At 42.9% G+C, this 25,276-nt stretch overlaps 1 protein-coding gene across 1 annotated transcript in view; it reads left to right on the top strand.

Annotated features, from left to right (window-relative positions):
- The window catches only part of Pdilt (protein disulfide isomerase like, testis expressed), a 30,414-nt gene extending 11,247 nt beyond the window's left edge, over positions 1–19,167 (top strand). The window contains exons 4-12 of the mRNA XM_031388064.1: positions 4,875–5,008; positions 6,102–6,239; positions 8,107–8,217; positions 8,297–8,422; positions 10,815–11,012; positions 13,999–14,119; positions 16,164–16,342; positions 17,708–17,797; positions 18,749–19,167. Of these exons, the coding sequence (XP_031243924.1) occupies positions 4,875–5,008; positions 6,102–6,239; positions 8,107–8,217; positions 8,297–8,422; positions 10,815–11,012; positions 13,999–14,119; positions 16,164–16,342; positions 17,708–17,797; positions 18,749–19,024 (1,373 nt within the window). The 3' untranslated portion in view covers positions 19,025–19,167. The remainder of the gene's footprint in view (positions 1–4,874; positions 5,009–6,101; positions 6,240–8,106; positions 8,218–8,296; positions 8,423–10,814; positions 11,013–13,998; positions 14,120–16,163; positions 16,343–17,707; positions 17,798–18,748) is intronic.
- Positions 19,168–25,276: the final 6,109 nt, after the last annotated feature.

Genomic DNA, 25,276 nt, shown 5'->3' with positions numbered 1-25,276 from the left:
TGAAGGACGACTGAGACCCGATTCCATCGAGAGATGACAGATGATTGTGTTGTAGCTTCTACACTCCACGTGAGGCTGGCAGAGAAGGTACTTGAGGACTCCTGTGTCTGGGAGTTGACAACAAGTTGTTGAGACCGTCTCTGACATGCAGGAGGTTTCCATCTCCTCTTCCAGGAAGTCTGCCCTGCTGCTTAGGGCATGCAACCTGCTCCTCGGCTGTGTTTCCACTGCATCTATGCATTCTGATGAAGAGATTGCCTTACAAAACGACGTCTGCTTTGAAGAGCATCACAAGAACAAGGTTGATCTAAGTTCCACCCTTGGGCTCCAGCCTCTGCAATCAAATACTCGTCTTTTGCCTCTCTTGTCCAGCCTCAGTTTCCTGATCTGAAAATGGGGCACATGAACTCTCTACCACCCAGGCTGCTAGGAAGATGAAGCAATGTTTGTGGAGCCCAGGGACTGACAGATCCCTGCAGCCAGCCCTGGCTTCCAGCTGCCTTTTATGCTTCTCAACAGCCCAGCCTGGCAATGACTTTTACAGCTGGCACCCAGCAAAGTGGAACAACTTCTACAGAGCATCCTAGCTGGGGCTGGCAAAATGGCTCAGCAGGTAAAGGTGCTTGTTGCCAAGCCTGGCCACCTGAGTTTGATCCCTGAAACCCACACACTGGACTCCAACAAGCTATGCTCCATGGTACCTGCACACTGGCACACATAAATAAATACATTGAAATATTGACACCCCCCCTTTTTTTTTTAACAAAAACAATACTCAGGCTGATCAGCAGTAAAGTCAGGGAAGATTTTTCTGGAAAGGAATGTGTAGTAGGTATTTTAGCCTTACGAGGCAGAAAACCTGTCACAGCTACCCACTCTGCTATGCACTATGTGAACAGGCATGGCTGTATCCCAATAAAGTTTTATTTATAAAATCAAACAGTGGGCCATATTCGGTTCATGGGCTAAGTTTGTTGAGCACTCATCTACATTGTACTATATATTAAATAAACAGAAATGCTTATTAAATGTTAATTTTGGAACAATTATGTTCTTAATAGTTGTTAAGCCTGAACAAAATGAAATTCCAAGAGCCCAGTTCAGGAAGGCACACACAAGAAGACAACACATATTTCTGAGCTTGCTCATCCCCTCTCAATGTTACTTCCTGAGCAGAAGAAAGGAGAAATGGGAGGCCAGGACAGGCCACTCTTTGAATAGGATGTGCTCTGGCTGTGAGTACTTGAGCAAAGCTGTAGACCTCGGCTTACAGTTGCTCGTTCTAGACAGAATGAATAATGCCTACTTGACAGTACTCTTTGGAGTTCCAAGAGGAGACGCTGCTCTGCGTGCTACCTGCAATGTGATCATTACGAAGCCTCGCTCAGCACGCAGGTGGATATAGTCCTTGCTGGGTCAAAACCCAGTCCTGTCCTTCTCTCATATGCAGGGACTGATGGTGAGAGACTTGGCTGTGTCTACCTCCCTGGAGGAAGGAGACTCAAAGGGCCTCTGGGGCTTCTATTAGTGATGCATTCACAGCTTGTACTTGGAAATATGCAGCCAAGCTCTGGCCCAGTCAATCATTGACACAGCATTCACACCTGAGTTGTTATCGCTGTGTCCTCTGGCACAGAGTCAAGAGCCAGGGGAGGCACAGTGTCTGGCAAGGGCAGTGCCCAAGCTGCAGGCACTTGGGAATAAGATGCTCCAAAGGACCTGAGCTCTCCAGGCTCCAGAGCACAAAGCAGAGGCCGTATATCCCAGAAGAGGAGGCCTGGGAACAACTCCCCTCAAGCTGGCTTTCCTGGTGGTCCACTTCCTTCGTTCCCTCGTTGTATAGTGATTTCTTTTTTTCTTTTTGTTTTTATTTCTTTTTTCCTTTGAGCCCCAAAGAGGTGCCTGACAGCTCACCATGAAAAAGCTTACTCCAAACCATGACAATGTTTTCAGAAAGTGATATATTTACAGAAGTCATAAGATAGTGTCCAGGGCAGGGGAGAGGGTAGCAAGACAGAATGACTTGGGGAAGGGATCACACAAACAAGGGAACCGCTGGTGCAGGGAAGAGTTGAGGCTGCAGCCATGGGTCCGATGACCTGAAGCTTAAGCTCCTTTGGAGGCTTTCTTGATGAGCTCTTGTGTGTGTGTGCTTCTTTGTCTCGTTTGAGATGGGGTCACGTCGTAGCCCAGGTTGGCCTGGGATTGAGGATCCTCCTCCATCAGTCCTGAAGGTTAGGGTTATAGGTGTGAGACATTATGCCTTACATCAATCCTAATTGTATCTACTAAAGCTGAGCATTCCATCTCCTGTGCCCAGAAATACTGATGGAAGCTAGTCACGGTGGTCTGGGGAAACATCCCTAGGAGTCCAGCTGTAGGAAGTAAGAGACAGGTAAACAAATGCATGATGTTAGAGGTCAGGAACATGGGTACTCCTAGGTGAGGGGTGGGAGGGAGGCTTCCATGGAACTTGTCTTCCTCCACATACTAAGAACCTGAAGGGCTGCCCAGGACCACACCCACACCCCATTTCTTTTAGTATTAGTTACATGTACACGTTTGTTTTGTGAAAGCAAATCAAATGTTCATTGTCATTTACTTCTGCATGGAACAGGATTCATTATGGTTTTTCCTACATGGCTAATGTGCTTAGGATGGTGGTTCTCAACGTGGGGGTCACGACCCCTTTGAGTATTAAATGGCCTGTTCACAGTGGTTACATATCAGATAGCCTGCATGTCAGATATTTACATAGGCAAAATTACCATCATGAAGCAGGAACGAAAATAATTGCATGATTAGGGGTCACCACAACGTGAGAAACTGTATTAGAGGGTTGCAGCAGCAGCAGTAAGGCTGAGGACCACTGGTTCAGGAATTGTGGTGGTTCCTGTTGTCACATTGACTGGATCTAGAATCACCTGGCAGATGGGGCTCTAGGCACACGCGTGGAGGATTCTCTTTATTGGGCTAATGGATGTGGGAGGACCATGTTAACTGAGGGTGGACCCCTTCCCCCGGCAGGGGCTAGAGGATGAGAACTGGAGCAGGTCAGCTGAGCACTGACACTCACTGTTCTCTGTTTCTGATTTTTGATGCCACGTGACCTGCTGCTTCCAGCTCCTGCCCACCACCTTGACTTCCCTGCTGTGATGGGCTGGGCTTTGAACTCTGAGCCAGAACAAGCACTTTTCCCTTTCATTGCTTTTCCAGGGTTTTTTTGTTTTTAAATCACAGCAGCTAAACTGTAACTAAGACACTCAAAGTCTCTTTCGGATGTCTGTGCAATTCTGTGTTGACTCTTTATGAGGCCAGCTTTGGGGCCTTTGCACGGGGTCTATCTCAGGCCCTTTGTCTGCTCTATCTCAGGGCCCTTTGTCTGTCTGCTCTATCTCAGGGCCCTTTGTCTGTCTGCTCTATCTCAGGCCCTTTGTCTGTCTGCTCTATCTCATGGCTCTTGTCTGTCTGCTCTATCTCATGGCTCTTGTCTGTCTGCTCTATCTCAGGGCCCTTGTCTGTCTGCTCTATCTCAGGCCCTTTGTCTGTCTGTTCTATCTCAGGCCCTTTGTCTGTCTGCTCTATCTCAGGTCCCTTGTCTGTCTGCTCTATCTCATGGCTCTTGTCTGTCTGCTCTATCTCAGGGCCCTTGTCTGTCTGCTCTATCTCAGGCCCCTTGTCTGCTCTATCTCAGGCCCTTTGTCTGTCTGCTCTATCTCAGGCCCTTTGTCTGTCTGCTCTATCTCAGGCCCTTTGTCTGTCTGCTCTATCTCAGGCCCTTTGTCTGTCTGCTCTATCTTTGAGGCTTTCCTGTCCTTGATGCCTCCTGCTTACTTCCTGGACATTTTTCAGATTTCAGCTCCCATGTCATTGTTCCAACAAAACCTTTCCTGATCTTGGCTTACAGGTCAGATGTTTTTGCTACAGGTTCATATAACTTTGCTCCAAACACTTCCTTTGGGTGTGATAATACACCTGTTTTGTGCAGTAGGAGCTTCAAACACTGTGGTAATCTGCAAGACTAAGTATGGCACCTTAATACACTTAAGGAAAGTTAATACACCTATGTCTAGTAAATGAACAGTTAGAGGAGTTAGCGAGTCACAAATGATGGTTTGGCCACATCTCAAAGCTATTCAAAACATCCCGTTTTATTCAAAAATTATTTAAAATTTTCTCTCCCACCCTACACCAGACACCAACATAAACTCACCTCATTTTTTGTCTTGTGAAATTTATGTTCCTAGGAGAGGCAAGTTTGTCTGTACACAGCCATGTGTCCATTCTGGCACCCTATGTCTTTCCAGACAAATATGTGTCCTCACTTTAGAGGCTAAGAATTCTGCACTTGGCTCCTCTCATGTGGCAGACGAGTGATGGAAGTTGGAATTCTGGAACCTTAGAGGTTATCTGGTTCTCAGTGAGAGCATTAGAATCATAGATGCAGAAATTGCATGTTCCCTAACTTTACAGAGATGTGTGCTCTTTTGGCTTATATTTTAAGAAAACCAATTCATGTTTTCTATCACCTTAAAGAGGGTTGAAGATGCTTCCTTTCAGACTTGATTCCTGGGTGGACTGGTGAACTGGCTGTTGGCAAGCTCAACCTTGCTTTCCTCTTCTGAAAAATGGGAATTAGAGTTGTGGTGAAGGTTTAATATAAGTACAATATTCAGTTCAGGGTCTTGGCTGTGGAGAGAAGTTAGGGACAGTTGGCTGGTGTTAATACACTCACGTCTTGACATGAATTCTGGAGAAAAAAGAAAACTGAGATTCTGCCTTTAACCTACAAAGGATAGGATTCAAGACAAGACACTTCCGTTCATTGAATTCAGGGAAGTTCTGAGGGTATTCACTTAATTGTTTCTCTTCAGATGTGGTTGAATCAACAGCTTTGGTTGTTTGGTTGAGAAGACAAATTAGCAAGAAAGCACTTTTGTTCAACAACAGCAACGAAGTGGCTGATTTTGTGAAATCCAGGCCCTTGGTCATCGTTGGCTTCTTCCAGGTACTGGGGTGGAGAGATGGAAGGTTATTTCTGAGTCGTGAACTCTATGTGTGGGGAGGGAAGGAAGGGTTCTAACTTGGAGAGGGTCCTTGCTCAGTTTCCCCATCCACTGAGCTGGTGTTTCCAGGGAGCTTCTGGTTCAAATGAAGAAAGAGAACATAAAAGTTGAAATGTTAGAAGTTACAGGATGGGAAAAATGGAGAGAGTAGGAGGAAATTGGCATTCCTATTTAGTTGGTTTTCACACTGGAACTGATACCTGGGATATCTATTTAGAATATCAGAGACTAAGACAATGTCTTTATTTTCTGGCTTGAGGATGGTTTTAACTATGATTCTACTAGGTGCCTGTTACTATGCTTAGGCTAAGCCAGTCCCTAGGGGTCAATCCTCATCCAGACCCAGTGGGGAAGATGCTTGGGAAGGCACATAAATAATTTAAAAATGACTATGAACTGTCTTATGGTCACTTTCTATTGATTTTATTCTGTACAATTATAAATGTTACCAAGTATGTTGGCTTATAGAAAATGAGTTTTTCATGTGCCTTAATTGATTTACTTGGGATCAACAATTCTTCATCTCTCAGTAGGCATCAGTCTTTGCTACCATATTTACATGAAGAGAGTGCACAGCTCTTTCCTTTGTGCCTCCCCAAGAGTCTTCTTGCCCCACAGACTCTCTCATGCTGAATGTGAACCTCAAAGGCCAAAAGTGCAGCTGCATCTCAATACCAGTTCGCATTTGCTGTTGTGTACAGTCAAAGCAAACAACTTCTTCTGAAAGTGATTCAGGAATTGATTTTAAAAATACTCTCAATTCATGGGTTAGAACAACTTTTAATGATAGAAACAAGTGAAGATACCCAGTTATCATCATTGATCTGTGAGAATTTGCTGTGTGGGGTTCAGTCATAGCCAGAGAAACATTCTAGGTGGGAAACATCCGTAAAAAAGGAAACTTAAGACCACCTAGCAAAACCCCAGAACTTAGAAAAACAAAGGCATCGATGGAGTATTCTTTCCACCTTCCCCTCAGATAAGCCAGGTACTGCTGCCTCCCCCTGATGATCATGGGTGGTCTTTCCCAAACAGGATTTAGAGGAAGAAGTGGCAGAATTGTTTTATGAGACCATCAAGGACTTCCCAGAACTAACATTTGGAGCCATACAAATAAAAAATTCCTTCAGGCAATTCCATGTGATCCTTGACAGTGTTCTGGTGTTTAAAAAGGTAGGTCTTGGCTCTAATGATCATGAGGGACCTTTCACTTCACACTTAGGGATAGCATTTGGGGATAGGCTCTGATTCCATTAGCTATGACCTAAGTGTCACTGAACTAGTTGACTTGTGAGAAATCTGTTTCCTGAGTTCCCTTAGGGGAATAAAGGTTCCCAGCTTCTCTGCCTTTACCAATATCTGTCATGCATGGAATCTAGGAATTCCCTTCACAAACCACATTAAACTTCTGTGAACCACATTCTATCTACATATCTAAAGTTCTACAGAATAAACCAATTACAAAATCAAAAGCCAAATAACAATTATGGAAAACTACATTTTAGGTATTTTTTATTTATTAATGATAAATACATTTATTTTAAGTACTTGAATTCTGTATTATACCTATGAGCAGAGATATTTTATCTACTAGTTTTATTATAATAATTATTATTTCAAAATTGTAATTACATAATCTACCCCTTTCCTTTCCTCTGTCCAACCCCTCTCATGTACTCTTGTTCTTTCTCAAATTCATGATCTCTTTTTCTTTAGCTGTTATATACATGCATACACACAGGCACACACACACACACACACATAATTAAATGCATAGGTAAAACCTTCTCAGTTCATGCAATGTTATAGGAAGATGTAAGTTAAACAGCTAAGCATCGAACACTATGGTTAAACTAGTTTTAAATCCTGGTTCCAGGGTTGGGGTATGAGTCAATAGTAAAGTACATGCTCAGTAAATGTGAAACTTAGGGTTCTATCCTAGTACTAACTAACTAGATAACCAACTCCTGAGTCCATCTATTACTAACCTAGTAATCTTGGATAGGTTATTTCACTTCTCTGTGCCACAATTTCCTCGTGTGGAAAGTGTGAGGGATATAAATATAACAAAGAAAGAAAAAGAAAATAAAGGAGAAAAAGTGGGAGACCAATACTAGCACCCTCCAATATCGTCAATTGTTTGGAAATCCTTGGGCTAAGTGAATTAACATGAACACTATGTTTGGGACAGTAGCTGGACAGCTAGAGGTCACTAATCAGCATTACGGTACTGCTGCTATGATCAACAAAGAGCTGGAACTTTATTCAGAGGACAACTCAGGACTATAATACATTGAAGCAAGAAAATAAAGATAAAAAAAATCAAATTTGTGTTCTATAAACATCAGGATGGCTGGTGTCAGAGGCAGGGAGAGGCTGGAAGGAAGCAGGGGAGAGGTGGAAAGGTCAGTGGAGAAAGCATTTCAAGAGTCTAGGAGAGAAGTTTGTACCAAGTTAGGACTGGTGGGGATGAAGATATGGACTGCTCACAGACTGTAAGTCATCACATAACCCCTAAGTTTATCTAAATCCATCTGGAAAGCAGGATTAGATACGCCAACTATTCATTAGGAAGAAAAAGCATAGGGGTGAGGAATTCAGAGAGCCATCAGACCACAGTGAAGGTGTGACCCTTTGGAGTTAGGAAGCCTGATAGATGGGGTTTTAACCACAGGAACTTGATCAGAGGTGCTTCTCAGGGAATTCCTGGACCTTCCAGTTCTGAGTTTGCCTTTGTATCCCTGATGCCTTCAGCTACTGTTTGGTGGCAGTGTGGCATGGTGTTCAGCCTTAGTACAAGTATTTTGATGGATTTCAGAGCTGACAATCAGTCACATTCCCTATCACACACAGACTGATTTGCTCAATGTTCATATCTATTAAGTACTTGGGTTATGTACGACTCCTGATAATATCCTCAGTGTTTTACTTTCATGCCAGGGTGGGGTGGGGGGTGGGGCGTTGTTGTATTATCTATATCTGTTAGGTGTGTGTATTATGAAAGCTACTGCCATCTAACATGCCTTTCCTCTGGCTCCAGGGAAAAGTCGTGAAACGCCAAGAGCTTATTAATGACAGTACAAACAAAGACCGTCTCAATCAAGTCATAAAGCAACAGCTCACAGGTTTTGTGATTGAGTTAAACCCTGAGGTCAGTGTCAAAGGGGTCCAGGAGGACAATGGGGACCCTTGTGTGTACTCTGAATGACATGCCTCTCTTGCAATTTCAGAATAAGGACCTGATTTATGAACTGAACATCTTGAATCACATGTTGCTCTTTATCTCCAAAAACTCAGAGCTATACAGCACCATAATCTGGCATTACAGACAAATTGCAAAGGAATTCCAGAACAAGGTTTGCAGCCCAGCTCATTTTTGAAAGCTCTTTAATGGTGTTCAAGAGCAGCAGCAGACTCTCAGAGTAGTTGTCTTTTCTGCTCATTATAAATTAAGTCGGAAATTGTCAGAAATTATGTGCACATAATTTACATACATAGTTCACAATTTGCTTATCAATGCTACATAATGTTTGCTATTTTATGTTAGATGAGTCTGTCCATTCTTCCTTTGTGGGGAGCCAAGCCTATTGTCTTCCTTTGTGGGGAGCCAAGCCTATGGTCTTTAACTCATCTGAGTGAATATGCTAGAGGTATTCCTTTCAAGTCTATGTCCTACAAAGACTCTGACTTCAATGTGGAAAATACACACTCAAATCAATGAGTTAAAGTACATTCCCTAGTGCTTGTAACTGTTATCCACAGCAATAGTGGAAAGAAATCAGCTCTTATCCCTATCTATGCCTGTGTATAATGACTTACTACATCTGGACCACGAATGGTCACCTCTTATTCCTATGCCTATGTATAATGGCTTGCTACATCTGGGCTATGAAATGTCACCTCTTATGCCTATGCCTATGTGTAGCAACTTACTGCATCTGGACTATGAAAGGTTTTGTTTTATTTTGTTTTTCATTTAAAGTTATTCTGAAATCAAATGATGATGTTGAAACATAAACAGAGAGTAAAGACACTGAAGTATAAACATACTAGTTTTCCAAAAGATGCTTCCAATAACAGATACTTCTTGCAAGTATTAATCTATTTCGTTTCTCAGTGTTATACTTTCAGATATTTAATGTGACTTACCACGATCTGATGGTTTTTTTGACTTCTCATGAGCTATAACAGTCAATACTTAACTATGTTTAATTTTTTTTAAAAAATCATATTAGCGTGTGGGTATGTGTGCACATGGGACTATGTATCCCACAGTATGTGTGTGGATGTCAGGGGACAGCTGTCAGGAGTCTGTTGTCTCTTCCTACCACGTGGGTCCTGGGAATTGAACTCCAGGGGCCAGGCTGGGCAGCAGACATCTTTACCTGCTGAGCTACCTTGCTGGCCCTCAACTGTATTTTTTTCCCCCTTAATCCTTTAAGGTAGCTGGAATTTATTTTGGAATAGATCAGGAGATGGTGTTCTAAATTCTTGTTGTCACAATCAAAGAACATCCCAAAATGTCATTCCTGAGCTATAGATACAAGGTTTGACCAATATTGTCCCACTAAACCTTAGTTTAACTTAGTGGTAACTTTACACCTACTATACTATCTGGGGTATAGAAATAACTGGTACTTGTTGGATGTGTTCAAGATAGTATAGCAGTCTGCTCTGTTTGGTTGGTTTTGTTTTTTTGTTTTGTTTTTGTTTGTTTTATAGGTTTTTTTCTTTCTCTCTCTTTCTCTTTCTCTCTCCCTCTCCCTCTAACTCATCTCCTTGCCTTCATTCTTGCTTATTCTCCGCAACTAATTATTTGCAAATCTCCACCCCAACACTTGATACCATCTTGACTCTCATCAAACTAGACCCATGCTTCTTACTGCTCTTCTTATCTCCACTTTCACTTTCACAGCATCTGATTTCATCACCCACACTGCTCTCCATCATGGTGTGGTGTCTCCCTTGCCTTTCCTTTCCAGAACATTCTAATTTCTATGTTCTTTTTGATACTAGAGCTTTCCTTCCTCTGCATTGCATTTCTACTTGATGGACTGCTGTTCCCTGTTCTGTTTGCTAAAATGGATTTTTCTCCTGGCGTGCTCACTTCTCTGGGCCCATGTCTCACCTCGTCTGCATGGTTTCTCTGCCCTATCACTCTGTTGTGCTTTCTTACCCTCACTTGCCATTATCAGAATGTGTTTCTTATCCATGTCCTCCATTAGGATGTAAGATCCACCGAGCAGAGATTCCATCTTCCCCATATAGCATGAGTGTCAGTGAACTGTTTAATATGTACTTGGTACTTTATGAATATTTATTCTGTGAATGTATGAATAAACAGGTTATGGGTTTCCTTCATAGAGTAAGTTTGAATTGACATTTGGAAAACGTTCTTCCACATGCCATTCACTAAACCAGGCCTTTGCACACATTCTTAAAACAACCCTCTAAAGCAAGTATGATCAGGATCAGCATTTTACAGACAAGGGAACCAAGGCATGGAGCGAGAATGAACGCTTAGGATTTGCTTTTTTCCTGAAGCTGTATGGATTATGCACAGCATAGAAGCTAGGCTGAGGGGTCTGCCTGTCTGCTTGTGGGTATAGGAGTGAGCCTGCCTGAACACCTAAGGGGGTGTTCCTTAGTCCTTGCTATTTGAGTGTCACTAGTTCCTAGCTTCTTAGGGGTTCCCTTCCCTTGATCTGAGTGGTCCAGAGCCACAAGAAGTTTTGCTTGATTTGGCAGATTCTTTTCGTCCTTGTGAATACGGATGAACCTAAAAACAATCGCATCTTTGAGTACTTCCAGATCTCAAAAGTCAATGTCCCATCTGTTCAAATCCTGAACTTAAGCTCAGATGCCAGGTATAAAATGCCCACAGATGACATAAACTTTGAAAGCATCAGAAAGTTCTGCAACAGCTTCCTCAGCAAAACTGCCAAGGTAAGCCTGCTCTCAGGTAAGTCATGACCAGAGCCTGAGTACCTCTTTACAGTCCTGCTGGGTTTGTTCATCTATAGAAATAGAGAGAACAGAGACCGCTCCAAGGTTCAATGTGACATAGTCTCTTCATTCCCTCCCACCCCCATAAATCACTACAGCTTGCAGCTTCTTCTGAGACTGGAGATATGCTGCCAGTTCTTCAGTCATAAAGAATATTCCTAGGAGAAGTTCAGTTGTCCTAGAGAGCTGACTTGTCATGTAAAGGAGGACTTCATCCTTACAGCCTCTTCTCAGAAGATTCCTTTAACCTAGGGTTAAGAGAGAAGGAGATAGAACAAGTAGCAGCCAGGAGTTAGGCTCAGAGCTTCAGAGAGCTTTAGTGTGTGTGGGCTGGAGAGGCGTAGTCCATGTTGCTGGAAGGAGTAGGTTGAGAAACTTAACCATAAGCACCCTTGCTGACATCATAATGTTTATTTTACAATCTGAGACATCTTTGAGAGTAAACAGAGAATCCTGCAAACATGTTTTGGATGACAGAAGTATGTGGAGAGCCTTCAGATAATTCAACATCTATAGGGAGCTTACCTCTGGCTGCTCTATCCCCTTCTGCCTATTTCCATAGGGACCCTGCCTCCTCTGCAGCCTTCTTGGGGTGGATGGGGGAAGCTCTTCTCTGGCTTACATGATCAGGAGGTCAGACGGAAAAGCTGGTGTCTTTCCTGATGCTTCCAAACCATTTGTTCACAACTTTGGCATCAATCACACCACTTCCTTCCATCCTGGGTTGCTATCCTCTGGCCATATCCCTTTCTCTGAGGATGTGGGCTTCTCAGGGCAGGTTACCTGCTTTACCATCTAGACACTAACACCGACATGCTTATTTCTGTTCTCTGTGAACTGGCATGTCCACACCATCTCAGCCACCTGCTCATAGGCTAATAATCCAGAGTTAGAAGTTCCTCCAAAGGCCTCATTTCAAGCTTTTCTTCCTCTTAATTGCTAAAGAGCCTCACCCCCATAACCTTTGATCTTTGGATCCTATTTCAGTCTCTAGGGTGCCATTCTCCATGAACTTGATTCTATGTTTTTTTTTTTTTCTCCTTACCTCTGATATCTTTCTCATCCTCTCCATGTTCCATTTCTAATATATCTTGAAGGTATATATACACACATATATATGTGTGTGTATATATAATATATATATCGTATATGTATATATAATATATATTGCATTGTATATTATATGTATATATATAATACATATATGGTATATATATATGTACATATACATACATACCTCCAAGCAAAAATCCAACTCTTGCTGAGCCCACTTAAGTTTTATTCTACTTCTATAGTAATGTTGGTGAAGAGCAACCTCACCAAGAGACTGACCGACCTTGTGGACATACCAATCAAACCTTCCTCTAACAAGAAATGTCTCAGCATCTCTGTATATTTATTCTCTAAGGTATTTACCTCTTTAATTTTAGGTCAATTTCTCTTCCAGTCCCATTCCTACCTTCTCTCTCAGCTCAGCCCTCTAGCCATGTACCAGCAAGGTAAGAGAAGTCTTCATGCTAGAGGCATCCTTAAATTCTGTTATCAAATTTACAATGTGCCCGAGACCCTCCTTAACCTCTATCTTCCCTCCAGTTACATGCAGGGTGTTTTTCCACCCTTCAGAAGCCAATATGTTCTCTTATGCTCCTGAAACACAGATAAACATCCCCCCATCTGACCAGTGATTTCTGTCTGATATACCTTTTCCTAATTCTTCATTGTTTACATCATAGCTCATCTTCCATGGCCAGTTTCCCACCACCTTTATACTTCCAGTGAAAGCACCTTCAAGTCATTTCCAGAGGCTATGAGATAGAGAAGGTATAGACTCCATCACTAAAGAGAAGGTTAAAGGGTTTGAGAGAAGCCAGATGGCAACGACTTCATAAGCGTATTAAAGACTTGGCATTCCATATATCAGGAGAAATCAGATTTCCATGATAAAAATGCAGCCTTCACTGTAAGAAAGAAAGGCAAACTGAGGTTTTGAAGGAGATTCAGAGGGAATCTATGTGAGAAGCACGGGCTAGGTAGACTAGGGCAGTCACAGGGAAATGGAAAAGAGAGGGTATAGACTCAAGAGAGACCTAGGAGTCAGTGATAGTATAGAAAAATAAATTCCAAGATTTCTAAAATTTTCTTTAAGAAATGAATTCTTTAAGAATGAATTAAGCTGCTGAATTCATTCTTTCCATCATCCATTTGAAAATTCTTTACTGAGGTCTTTCTATGTCCAGATACTTGATGAAGGAAGAAAAGAAGTTCTTTATGGCATACTACCTAGCATGGCAGAAAAATAGAAAAAAGGAAGTGAATGTTAATTCTGAAAGTAGCACAAGGGAACATTTCAAAGAACTTATGGTAGCAGGATCTCATATAATATGAGAAATCCCAAAGCATTTCTCCGAAGAGCATCTTGAAGGATGAATATGAGTTAACTGTTTCTGAAGGGCAGAACTCAGAGAAGGCCTTCCAAAGTGCAGAGGGTACCAGCCAGAAGTGGCTTAGGCTTTGGGGCAAGTGACAATCAGTATAGCTGAAGAAAGAGGGAAAGTAGTGATGAACTTGGGGAACCCTGGCCTGGAAGCACCTTGGTCTTGACTCTCAGATTAATGAGGAAAACCATTGAGTAGTCTAATTGAGAAGCTAATGGCATGAGTCCCACTGTCATCTGAGAATCCTAAAAACTGTGTGTGGATAAATTATAGCCCAGAGCTCTGACTCCCCCTCAGCACCCTGACCCCAGGCTGCTCTGGACAGTGTGGAGCTGTCACCGGGTTTGTGATTATCTCTACATTGCAAATCCTTTCAAGGGTTTGTCTTTCCAAGACAAAGCCTTTCATTGTTTATAGTGGAGGTGGGGAATTCCAGTTGCTTGTTCTTTTCTGTAGTAGGGAGTGTTAGACCTCTTGAATTTGGTTCCTAGAAACACAAATCCAGTGAAGAGATTCCAAAATATTGGGACCAAGAGCCAGTTAAGAAGCTCGTGGGGAAGAACTTCAATGTGGTCGTCTTTGATAAGGAAAAGGACGTTTTTGTGATGTTCTGTAAGTATCTCCATAGAAGTAATGAGAGCCTAAGGGCTCCAATACTCTACAAGTATTGTTTCTGAATTCCTGGGCAGTGCAGTCTCTAAGCCCATAAACTCTAAAGCCATGCTGAGGATTATCTCCTGACTCTCAAAAAGATTACCTCAGGATGCCAGCAGCCATAGGCAACTTAATGCCCCAAATTAATTCTTCCCATGTATGGATGCTCTCTACCTAATCCAGGCCTATGACAGTGTGTAACGGTAGTAACATGGCTGGCTAACATGGCTTTATTGGATGCAAGAGTATGTTAGGACCAGACTGGATTCACTGTATACCTATGTCATTTAATTATCTACCAAATCCTCTTGAAAGCAGCTACTGCTGTGCTTCCCTGTATGTATCAATAGAATCTCAGCCAAAAATATTCTTAGTATCACTTGGTAAGTGCTAGAAACTGGATTTGACCATTTTCAGTCTGGCTCCAGCACCTACACACATACTATCACCCACAATTCCTCTACTTTGGACCTTATCTGATTTATCTCCAATGTTCCTGTGAGGTAGGGGCACAAATGTTTCATGTCAAGGACTTTGTATAGTATATGGCATGTTACAAGCAATTCATAAATAATGACTGCTATTATTCCATCATAATTATTTCTACTGCTAACTAAGGACTGTGGCCCTTTCCCGTCGTCTTTGGTTTATATGCCAGCCTCCCCAAACTAGAGCCTACTTTCCATGAGACACTGCAGAAGGTGAGTCCAAAGCAACTTGAGACAGGCAAAGGGTGGCATTTAGTGAGCTTGTGCACCAGGCTAGGCTTGGGTGTCGTAAGGCGGTGAGGAAGGCACATTGACTTTCACCACAGTACAGGTCAAGGTCACACAGTAAGTACTAAGAGTCAAAGTGAGCCATCCCTGTGCTGAATCTATCGTACACCCTTTCACAACCTCAGTGAAGCAGGCACTTGCCAGTTGGCAGTGCTTATGAGAGCTGTACAGCTGAGTCATAGCTCTCTGCTCCCTTTCATCGCTGAGCTGGGGAAGCCTTTCTCTACTTCCACAACACACAGAGTTCTAAGAACACTCATTTGCTTCTGAAGAAAGGCAAGAGCAGCTTCATTTTCTTAGAAGCAGGGCTGTTGGATTGCACCCTGGCGTTTCAGCTATTGTAGTCTTCCATGTTTCTAGCCAGGGACTATCAAGCTCCAGGGGGTGTCTGGGTGCTGCAAGCAAGAGGTTTGGTCACTGTGGGTTCTCAGTTGATAAATGGATAGATGAGCTTGCAAAAGTGCAATGTCAGTGCCTCTGAGGCCATTCCTCCCACAGAGTGAAACTCTTGAGTTCTGAACTTCAGATGAGGGCAAACCAGTGAGATCTGGCTTTCCCTGTTTTGGATCTCTGCTCTGGTCTCTTTCCAAAGGGCCAGCTGTCTGGGCCACTCAAAGCTCAAGGAACTTTCCACAAGAAAGGCCAGTGTCCCCTGCCAAGGGTAGTTGTCACAATTTTAAGACATACCTGTTTAGCTTCCTGAGCATATTTTCCAAGGGACTGAAAGGCGTGTTCAATTGTTACATAATAATATATGTTATGTAACATTATACTATGCCATATTTGTAGTCCATTCAAGCCCAAGTGACCTGTCTTCAGATCCTATTCCCTTTGCTTAATTTTCTGAATGACCTTGGGCAATTAGTTAAACTTCTGTGCTACAAACACACCAGTTTCCCTGGAACATAACAATGGCATAGATATTTTCCTTGGTTTTCTCTTCAGCTGCAGTAGAACACTATTCCAAAGGGAATGTTTTTGTTTTGTTTTAAAGACCATTTTAATGCATGGAAAATGTTAGTATCTAGGAGAAACGGGGCTAGGCTTAATTTTTATTCTGATTTACTTAATAGTGATCATATACTGAGACATAAAAATAAGCTTTTAATAAAATAGAGTGTAGCCTGCTGAGCAGACACGTGGCAAGGAGACAACAGTGGTGCTATTCGTCATCAGCTTTCAGAGTCCTGGACAGCAGAAGCTGAGAAACACCCTTTTTTTCCCAGATGCACCCTGGTCTGAGAAGTGCAAGGTGCTATTACCACTGCTGGAAGAGTTGGGCATAAAGTATCAAAACCACTCCACAGTCATCATCGCCAAGATTGACATAACAGCAAATGACATTCAGCTGGCAAACCCAGAACAGTACCCATTCTTCAGGCTTTTCCCTACTGACTCGCAAGAGGTGAGAGACTCTTGGGACCACATGGTTGAAAATGTTAGGTCATTATTAGGAATGCAGCTTCTCTCCTGCTCAGCCTTCTACTGAGCATTCTCAGCTCCAGTCCCTAGTATGTTCTCATATTTTCCAGCATATTCCATGCAAGTTCTAAGACTTGTTATTGCGTACAACTTGAGTGCATTCCTTATTGTTGACCAGTCTCCATATCAACTGGATATGGATGTTTTGATTGGACAGAGTTGCCTCTAATACTGAGGCTGAAGCTCTCTATAGTTCAGACTACAGAGATTAAAGGATGTCTGTTCAGGAATATTGGCATGGAATGCTACCAGATAAAAGAATGTATGCCAAACATCAACAATCCTCTTTATACTTGGGAATCCTAGTCCTTGCCCAACCATCACCAGGGTTGGTGAAACAGTCTCTCTATACGTCTTTGGTAGATGAAAAATGATATCAATCAAAGAGGCATGAATCAAGGTTCTCGTTCCAGAGAGGAGAGGCTGAGAGGGAGGAAAAGTCATAATGATGTAGGTCCATCTATGTATGCAGTGTGTGTGTGTAGGGGGGGTGCAGAGTCTGGAGGACAGATACAACTGAAGTCTTCATGCAGACTTGGGACTCTGGAGAATCGTGATTTAAATTCGATTAAAGGAGAGGTCATGTACTCTATAGGTAGGATGTATAACATGAGTGATGAAGTGGGCAAAATGACCTTAGCACTGTGAGTGTGATGTGATATCATCCCAGTGCAGAAGGTGCTTGTAGAGAAGCTGGGGAAAAATGAGGTTAGATTGACAGGATGAGGCTAAGTGCCACCAATATGAAGTTATATGATTAAAAAGCCCCCTTAAAAGCCCACAAGTGAAAGGGGACTATTATGAATACTTGCTGACCACACAGTAGGTGTTTTATAAAATAACAACCATTTTTCTTATTGTTACAATGCTACTAATACCTGCTACTCATAAGAGTAAATGCATGTGGTACTTCCCACGAGCCAAGCACTGCTTTAAACACATTTCCTATATTAGCTCATTTAATCCAACAACATTGTGGGGAAGCTCTGGAGTTAATGTCATATGAGAAAACTGAGTTCAGTAAGGAGGCCACGTGGGTAAGTAATCCAGCCAGGGGCTAGACCAATAAAGTATGTCTTTGTAGTTCATATACTGCCCATTCCTCATATCCTCTGATGAGAGAGTTTTTATTCTTATTTCAGAGTCAGGAAAAGGAAGTTCACAGAGGTTAAGGCATTTTTGGTAGTCCGGGTGGTTAGGAATTTGATCCTGGGTTTAGTTTTGTAATCCTCTATGAGCAACTTAGGGAAGAAGCTCCCATCTTCATCCTGCTCTGCTGTCTTCCTAGGCTGTCATGTATAAAGGAGAGCACACCATGAAGGGCTTTTGTGACTTCTTGGAAAGCCATGTCAAAGTTAGGATTGAGGAAGAAGATGAGGTAAGGCGTGCATCTACAGGCTGGGTTTTCTGTCCCACACATAATTACCAGGAAGCCCATATAAAAAAAATCATGCCTCAAGTTCCGTCTATTATCTCATTCTCTCTGGCGATGGCTTTGAGGCTGCCCTGGGCAACCACCCACTTTGAGTGAGCTCACTGGTTATTTTACAGGCGCTTGTGACAAGGAATTAGGGACAGCAGTCATTAGATAACAGACTCTCAAGTAACATACGGCCTTCAAAACGGCTGGCATGCTTGTCACTCTCCTGAGATGGAGATCAAATATCTTGATGGGAGTCTGCCCTCTGGAGTTGCTGTCCCGATGGATGTGACCACAGTCTCCTCTTTCTACTAACCATGCCACAGAGAGCTACCTTCTAGAAGGTGCCATCCAAATCAGTCAGGATGCCTTCTGATGCTAATATCAAAGACACCTCCTTGCCTGCTTCAGCAGCAATGGGTATTTAACCCATTTACCTAGTAGGACATTTGGCACAGCTGGACCCAGACAGTCATATTTGTTTTCTGTCTTCCTGTTTTCTTATGTCTTGGGAGTTTTCTCAAGCAGTCACTTCCCATAGATGATAAATGTTACCCCCCACGATCCCAAAGATACCCCCTCCCAGTTTAGAAAGAAAAGATCCATTTCTCAGTAGTTGTAACATACATATTAGAGAGGGATTTCATTAAATAAGCCAAAGTCACCTGATCTGTCTTGGAGTTAGGGACTGGGCAGCCACACCTGTCATATAAGAAGTGTGCCCTCGGTTAAAAGGGTGAAAACCATAGTTGGACACTTTATTGTCTTTATCTATGAGGAAACATAAGTCACAAATGATTCTTTCTGCGTTGACCAAGAACAGAATTACTGGTTTTCACTACAATGTTCATACATACTTCCTTATTCTGCCTTCCCTTCCCTTTCTTGTTCACACATTTTCTTTACCAGCTTTTGTACATTGAGCAAAATGAAGTGGTAGAGGAGCAGGTGTTAACTGAGTCAGAGATTCAGCTCATAGAGAAGTTGCCTGAGAATCCATTGCTCAAGATAGAGGACACAACCAAACCAGATGGGCCAGAGAAAGAGTCTCCTGCGCTGGACAGTATAAGCAAGCCAGAAGAGTGGGAGAGAAGGAAGGAAACAGCTGAGAGGGAGGAGGAGACGGCTCAGCCAAAGGAACAGCCAAAACCAAAGAGAAAACTGGAAGTCAAAGAAGAACTGTAGCTTCTCTGAAGCCAGGGAGGAAGGAGCCCAATTCCAAGTCCTGACATCAGTTTCTGAGTGAATCTACTCTAACAATGCCGTATACTGAATGGTAGGGTGGGTGGGTGGATAGACAATAAAGCCGTATGAGTGTCTTTAACCTGGTTTGCTCATCTCTTCTTTTTCCTGATTGTATCACCTGGAAGAGCTACTTGGTCTGGAATTCAGCCAGGGCTGCAAGGAGAGCCATTATGCCAATATTGAATGAGTGTTTGTAACTTACTGGGCCCTCATCGACTTTTAGAACATCACTAGAGGCCAGTTTCATTGTCCCCATTTGCAGATGAAGAGATGGAGGCGCAAAGAGACTGACTAACCAGTCAGAACCACACAGTTTGAGAACTGTTGAGTCTGTCCCTTATATCGCTCCAGTGCTCCTCTCTTTAGCCATTATGTATGAAACCTCCCACTAGCTGGGCCCTCTGGAGTTTGGCTAAGTCTTGCAAATGAGCAGTGATGACAGGCTTGCACCATATGAGATCCAATGTCAAGCTTGTCTCTAGATGTCTACATTTAAGTGACCCACCATTATGCAATTAGGCCAGAATCATCCTCTGTGGCCTGTCTCTTACTACTATAAACTTGATGACCTACATGATTTTATCCATTTCCCCTTCATGGCACTCGACTCTCCTCTTCCCACATGACCCCATCTACTTCCCATGTGACTCCAGCTGCTTCCTTTGATGAGACCCATCCTGTTCTTTCTACTCTGCTTCCTTCCTTCCACGTGACTCCACCAACCTTTTTGCATGGCTGAGTCACCCACGGTTTCTTGAGAGCAGGAGACTCAGAACTGATCTATCCTTGATGTCCCCTCTCCACTTCCTCTGCATACCTCATATGTCTAAAGCTACAAAGATAATTTCAAACACCATAGCTCTTAGTACTTACTGTGTCTACCCTGTCTCTACCCTGTAACTGTTATCTCCATGACATTTAGAATATTTCCAATTTATTTATTCCCGCAAAGTCTTGAGAAGTCTAGCCTTATGGATCTCTATTTCTCTTCAGGTCTCCCAGTCGCCACACACCATTCACACTTCTTGAATATTCTTTGAACATAGCATATTCTCTCCATGGGTTTGTTCCCTTCACCCAAATGCATGCCTTCAGGATACTTACCCCTCCCCCATCTTCACTCATCTCTGCTTTGGTCATTCAAATCTCAAATGTAGCCATTTCTAAGAAGCTCTCCAAGCAGATAATATTTGAAAGCACTTGGCATTCTGTCAGGTGATCGCACAATGTTGCTCCTGCCACCAACAAGACCAACCCCACGAATACAGATACTGCCTTCTTAGTGTCTGCTGTGTGTGTTCTGCATGGTACATTGTAGATGCTCAATAAACATCCTTGGAGCAAATGGAATCATCAGGTAGCACCCTCTCTCTGAGAGGCATGATCTCATGGTTATCCCCAAAGGAAGAGGTAAGGACATTGTCCAAGGTTCATGCTGGTCTCTGTATTGATTGTTTCTAACACAGAAACAATAGATTAAAACAACATGGCTTTGTTTTCACATACTTTGAGAAGCCAGAAATCTTGCATCAATTTCATGGGTTGGACTTGGTGCACACTTGCAATTCTGGTACTTAGGAGGCAGATGCAGAGGCACTATGATTTAAAGCCCATTTTGAGCTGCCGGGTGAAAAACTGTCTCAATTTTTTTTCACATTGGGTTAAAAGTCAAGGTTCATCAATGTTGGTACATACATTCTGGAAGAAAGCTTTGCCTTGCAGCCTCCTAGGGGCTGCCAGCATTCCTTGGCTTGTGTTTGGTCTTGGAATCATTGTGACCTTATGCACCATCCTCACATTCCCTCTGCATTCATCCTATAAGCATCGTTGTACTTGTATCCAATCTTTAGGACTCTCCTAGTTCCCCCATTTCTCCTTGACTTAATCACACCTGTATAGTACATTTCACTCTGCAAAGCAATATTTGTGGGTCCAAGGGGTTAGGATGTGGGTATTTTGGGGAGATGTCATTATTCAATGCTTCATATTTACACTGTTTTTCTGACTCACAGAAAACATTGGGGGGGTATTGGAACTTCTAAGAAGAAGTGAGGGGGGGTATTGTAGAAACTGTGCTCCCTAAATTTCCCATGGACCTCTGTGCTTTCCACCTATCACACAAGGCAGACTTGCTCCCCCCACCCACACAACTGACTTGCTCACATCTAGTTGAAGCAGGGAACAGCCTGAGGCCCTGGAACTCACTGGAGCCAGATACTTCTATGGAGTTAGGTTTTAGTATTCAAGGCACGATGCAAGACTAACCTGCCTTCACCTCACAGCTATGTGGCTGCCTGTCAAAGGAGGGGGGTCCATGGGGCTACTGAGACTAAATCATGTGGAACAGAGCCCATGACAAACAGTTACATGGAGACCAAGGCTGCAGTGTGCATGCTCTACAGGTGCACCTGGAGCCTCAGAGACAGGAAGAGGAAAAGGAGCAGAAAGATGGGGTACAGATACCCCTCTGTTAGGAAGGGCTTCTCTCGCCTAATTTTTGATCTTTCCGAATGTATCTACCTGTCACTTGAACCTCTTCTGTTCTGTCTGATCAGCTTCTCAAAACCCTTCATCCCCTTAACTCCACCCTACTGAAAAAGATGAAACCACTTGTCAATATAAGACTCAATGACTTAGCATGGAATAGTCGTTACCCCTCAAGACATAGCGTTGACTGAAGGAATAAGTCTGAACAAAATTGGGCTTCAGATTGCAGTTAGCTAGCACTAGCTAATTATGTAACCTTGAAGATGTGACTCAATTTCTCTGAACTTCAGTCTGCTCTCCTATTTTACTGAGCTAACATAAGAGCACAGTACCAGGAATGGGTTACATCTAATCAAGTTGTTGACCAAAGGAGTTCCATGGAAATTCCCAAACAATCCAGGCTATTGGCAAGACTTTTGATGTCTCTCCACAAACTGACAGCAAGGCCCCACTGCTGAAGATAACACCTGAACACAGAGTAGTTGAGTTGGTGCCTACATAAAGCCTCTAGCTCTACGGAGGTCCATAGTGGTATTCATGGTCCTAGAAGATACTCACAATCCATCAAAGGAGAAAAGTAAACACTAAGCCAGCCATAAACCCTGTGATCTATAAGAGTGGCCTGCCTGCAAAGTATGCTGGTGTAATGATGGCACAGAGCTTGTATTAAGACCCATTCCATGAGATCAAACCCATGCCTAACTGCTTGGGTGGGTGAGAACCTGAGACCAGATAGGCCAGGGACCTATGAGAAAACTAAATATGACTGTTCTGCTAAAAGAGCATAGTAATAAAATAGCTTCTAGTACATTCTGCCATATTTATAGATCAGTTCCTTGTTCATCCATCATCAGAAAAACTTCCTCTTCAGGAAGAAAGAAATACAGAGACCCACAACCGGATAATATCCAGAGAGTGAGATACCTTGGAACATTCAGCTCTAAAAGGGATGTCTCCATCAAATCCCTCACTTCAGGACTTATGAAACCCTGCAGAAGAGGAGTCAGAAAGAGTGTAATAGCCAGAAGGGATGGAGGACTTCCAAAACTTAAGGTCTTCAAGACACAACAGAAAGGGAACACATATGAACTCACAGAGACAGAGGCAGCGTGCACAGAGCCTGCATGGGCTTGTACCAGATGGGGCTCTAGAGCTGAAAGGAGATGTGATTCCTAACCCAGAAGTGACCCCTAACTGATAGTCACTCGCAAACAAAAAATTAGTTTTCTCAAAGAGAGTTTCACTGGGAAAATAAACCACTCTAAATGGTAGGTCCTATGCCCAGCAGTAGATGGCCTACAGAAAATGAACTCATTGTCATCTTTGGAGGTTGTCAGGTTTTGTTTTGTTTTCTTTTTCCTACCTTACAGATCCTTTGCATATTTATTGTGGTTTCTTGTTTCAGGATTTCATAGAACTCCTGAATGTGTGAATGTGTATGTGTCTGCATATATATGTGTTTCTTGAGCATTTTCTTTTTCTTCTCTTATTTGGCTGTTTTTTCATAATCTGATTTGCTTGTTATTTAGTTTATTATTATTCCTTATTTTAGACAGAAACAGTGTGGATCCAGATGGGAGAGGAGGTTGGAGGAACTAGGAGGAGTAAAGGATGAGGAACCATAGTCAGGAAGAACCATGATCAGGAAGAACCGTAATCTGGGGGAACTATAATCAGGGGGAACCATCATCAGAATATACTGTATGGAAAAAATCTATTTCTAAGAAAGGTAAAGAATAAAAGCAAAAACAGTCTGACCAAAGAGAAGCACTTGGTATGCAACAGTTGTCATAACAATTCATATCAAGTGCCCTGCCTGTGTTGGCAAGTTAAAAGAAAAGATTATTTCATGAGATCCAAATCCCCTTCAAAACCAAGTATGTACAGGACACTGTCTTAAGAGTAAGATTGCATTTAGCAACATGCACGTCTTTAGTGGTGTGGAGAATTTCAGTGGAATTGGCACTTCAGAAAACACACTGGTGAGAAATGGAGAGAGTAGATTCATCCTTTGAGAAATTTGGTCCCCAAAAGTAGGGTATAAAATAACTTGGTATGTGTGAAATCAATGGAGTGTCTCTGTAGGTTAGCCTAGTCAGCCTATATTTAGTCTCCTAAATATAGGAGACAGGAATAAATGAAGGAGAGAAGGGAAGATATTGGCACACCTGAGGAGAGAGGGACCTTCCTCCCAAAAGTGACTGATGTGGCCTTCATCCCAAGGAGAAGAGATGCAGGTCACCAGGGAAGATGAGGGATCAACCTCCATGAAGGATGGCAGGAAGTAATCCTGTATGCATAAATGGAGAGAGGGGTCAAGGACTGAGCAAAGAAGGATAAGCAAGAAAATGGCAGATGCAGATACACTGAGGATGGCCCAGCTGTGGTGAGTAAAATGTGGGGTTTAGTATTGTGATGCTATGGCAGGGCTAACAGGAAGGTGGCACCGCCATGAACAAGGTAGCTTGCTCTGCAGATCCTTAAATAAAGCTGCATGGCATGCCACTGGGGCCAGGGGAGTGGAAGAGGAAGGTAGATAGATGCAGAAGTACCAGAGGAGCCAGGAAGGGAAGGAATAGGAGGGACAAGTTTACAAGTTTACACAATCTCTCTCTCTCTCTCTCTCTCTCTCTCTCTCTCTCTCTCTCTCTCTGTGTGTGTGTGTGTGTGTGTGTGTCCCTCTCTCTCTCTCTCTCATCTGTGTATGTGTGTGTGTGTGTGTGTGTGTGTGCATGCACACAGCAAGAGAGTATGCATATGTGTGCACATGTGCATGTGAAGGACAGAGGCCAGTCTCGGGTGTCAGTCTTCAGGATCTATCTACCTTGCTTTTGAGACAGACTCTCTTACTGGTCTGGAATTCATCAAGCAGATTATGCTGGCTGGCCAGCAATCCCCAGAAGTCTGCATGGTTATGCCTCCCTGGGCTGGAATTACAAGAGCACACCATCACACCCAGCTTTTTATGTGGGTGCTGGGGATTGAACACAGTCTTTAAGCTTCTGTGGCAGGCACTTTAGTAAGTCAGTTACTTTCCTAGTACTCTACTGAGGTTTCTTCAGGTGGGATAAGGATAGGTGGGATAAGCAAGTTTAGGGCTGGTTGATTTGAATTTCAGTAGGCTTGGGAAATAGCTATATATTCAGTTTTCTGGTTCCAGGCTGGCTTCCTGGGGTAATCACAGCAGGGAATAGTAATCCTGTATGACAGCCACACCAAGGAGACAGGAGATGGGGCATAGTTCTGGAGTGATTGGTAGACGTAGGCTCCTTGTAGTTAGATGTTTGCAATCTCCAGAAAGTAGACAGCCCAGAAAAGTTTGTCCTCCCAGGACCAGCCAGGCCTTGAGACTGAAATGCACCAAATCTAGAGACCAGAAACCATGGTGCTAAGCACTTAGGAATAGACACTAGCCCAAAGTCTCCTTGTTCCTGCCTAAAGCCTTGCCAATTCTGCAAACCTCAAAAAATTGCCATCTTTAAATCCAAGAGGGGTACAAGAATAGATAGAGCTTACATAGGACCTTGTTAGAAAGGCACAGGGCATCAGTAACTAAAGTTACAAAGAGAAGAATCAGTGGTGAGTGAACAAATGACATAGTCATGTTCTTTATCAGGAAACACACACACATGTGCACACACACACATACATACACATATGCACACATACATACACACATGCACATATATATACATACACATGCAC

The sequence above is a fragment of the Mastomys coucha genome, unplaced genomic scaffold (assembly GCF_008632895.1).
Source record: "Mastomys coucha isolate ucsf_1 unplaced genomic scaffold, UCSF_Mcou_1 pScaffold21, whole genome shotgun sequence".
In the NCBI taxonomy this organism is placed as follows: domain Eukaryota; kingdom Metazoa; phylum Chordata; class Mammalia; order Rodentia; family Muridae; genus Mastomys; species Mastomys coucha.
This window is presented reverse-complemented; position numbering and strand designations above follow the sequence as displayed.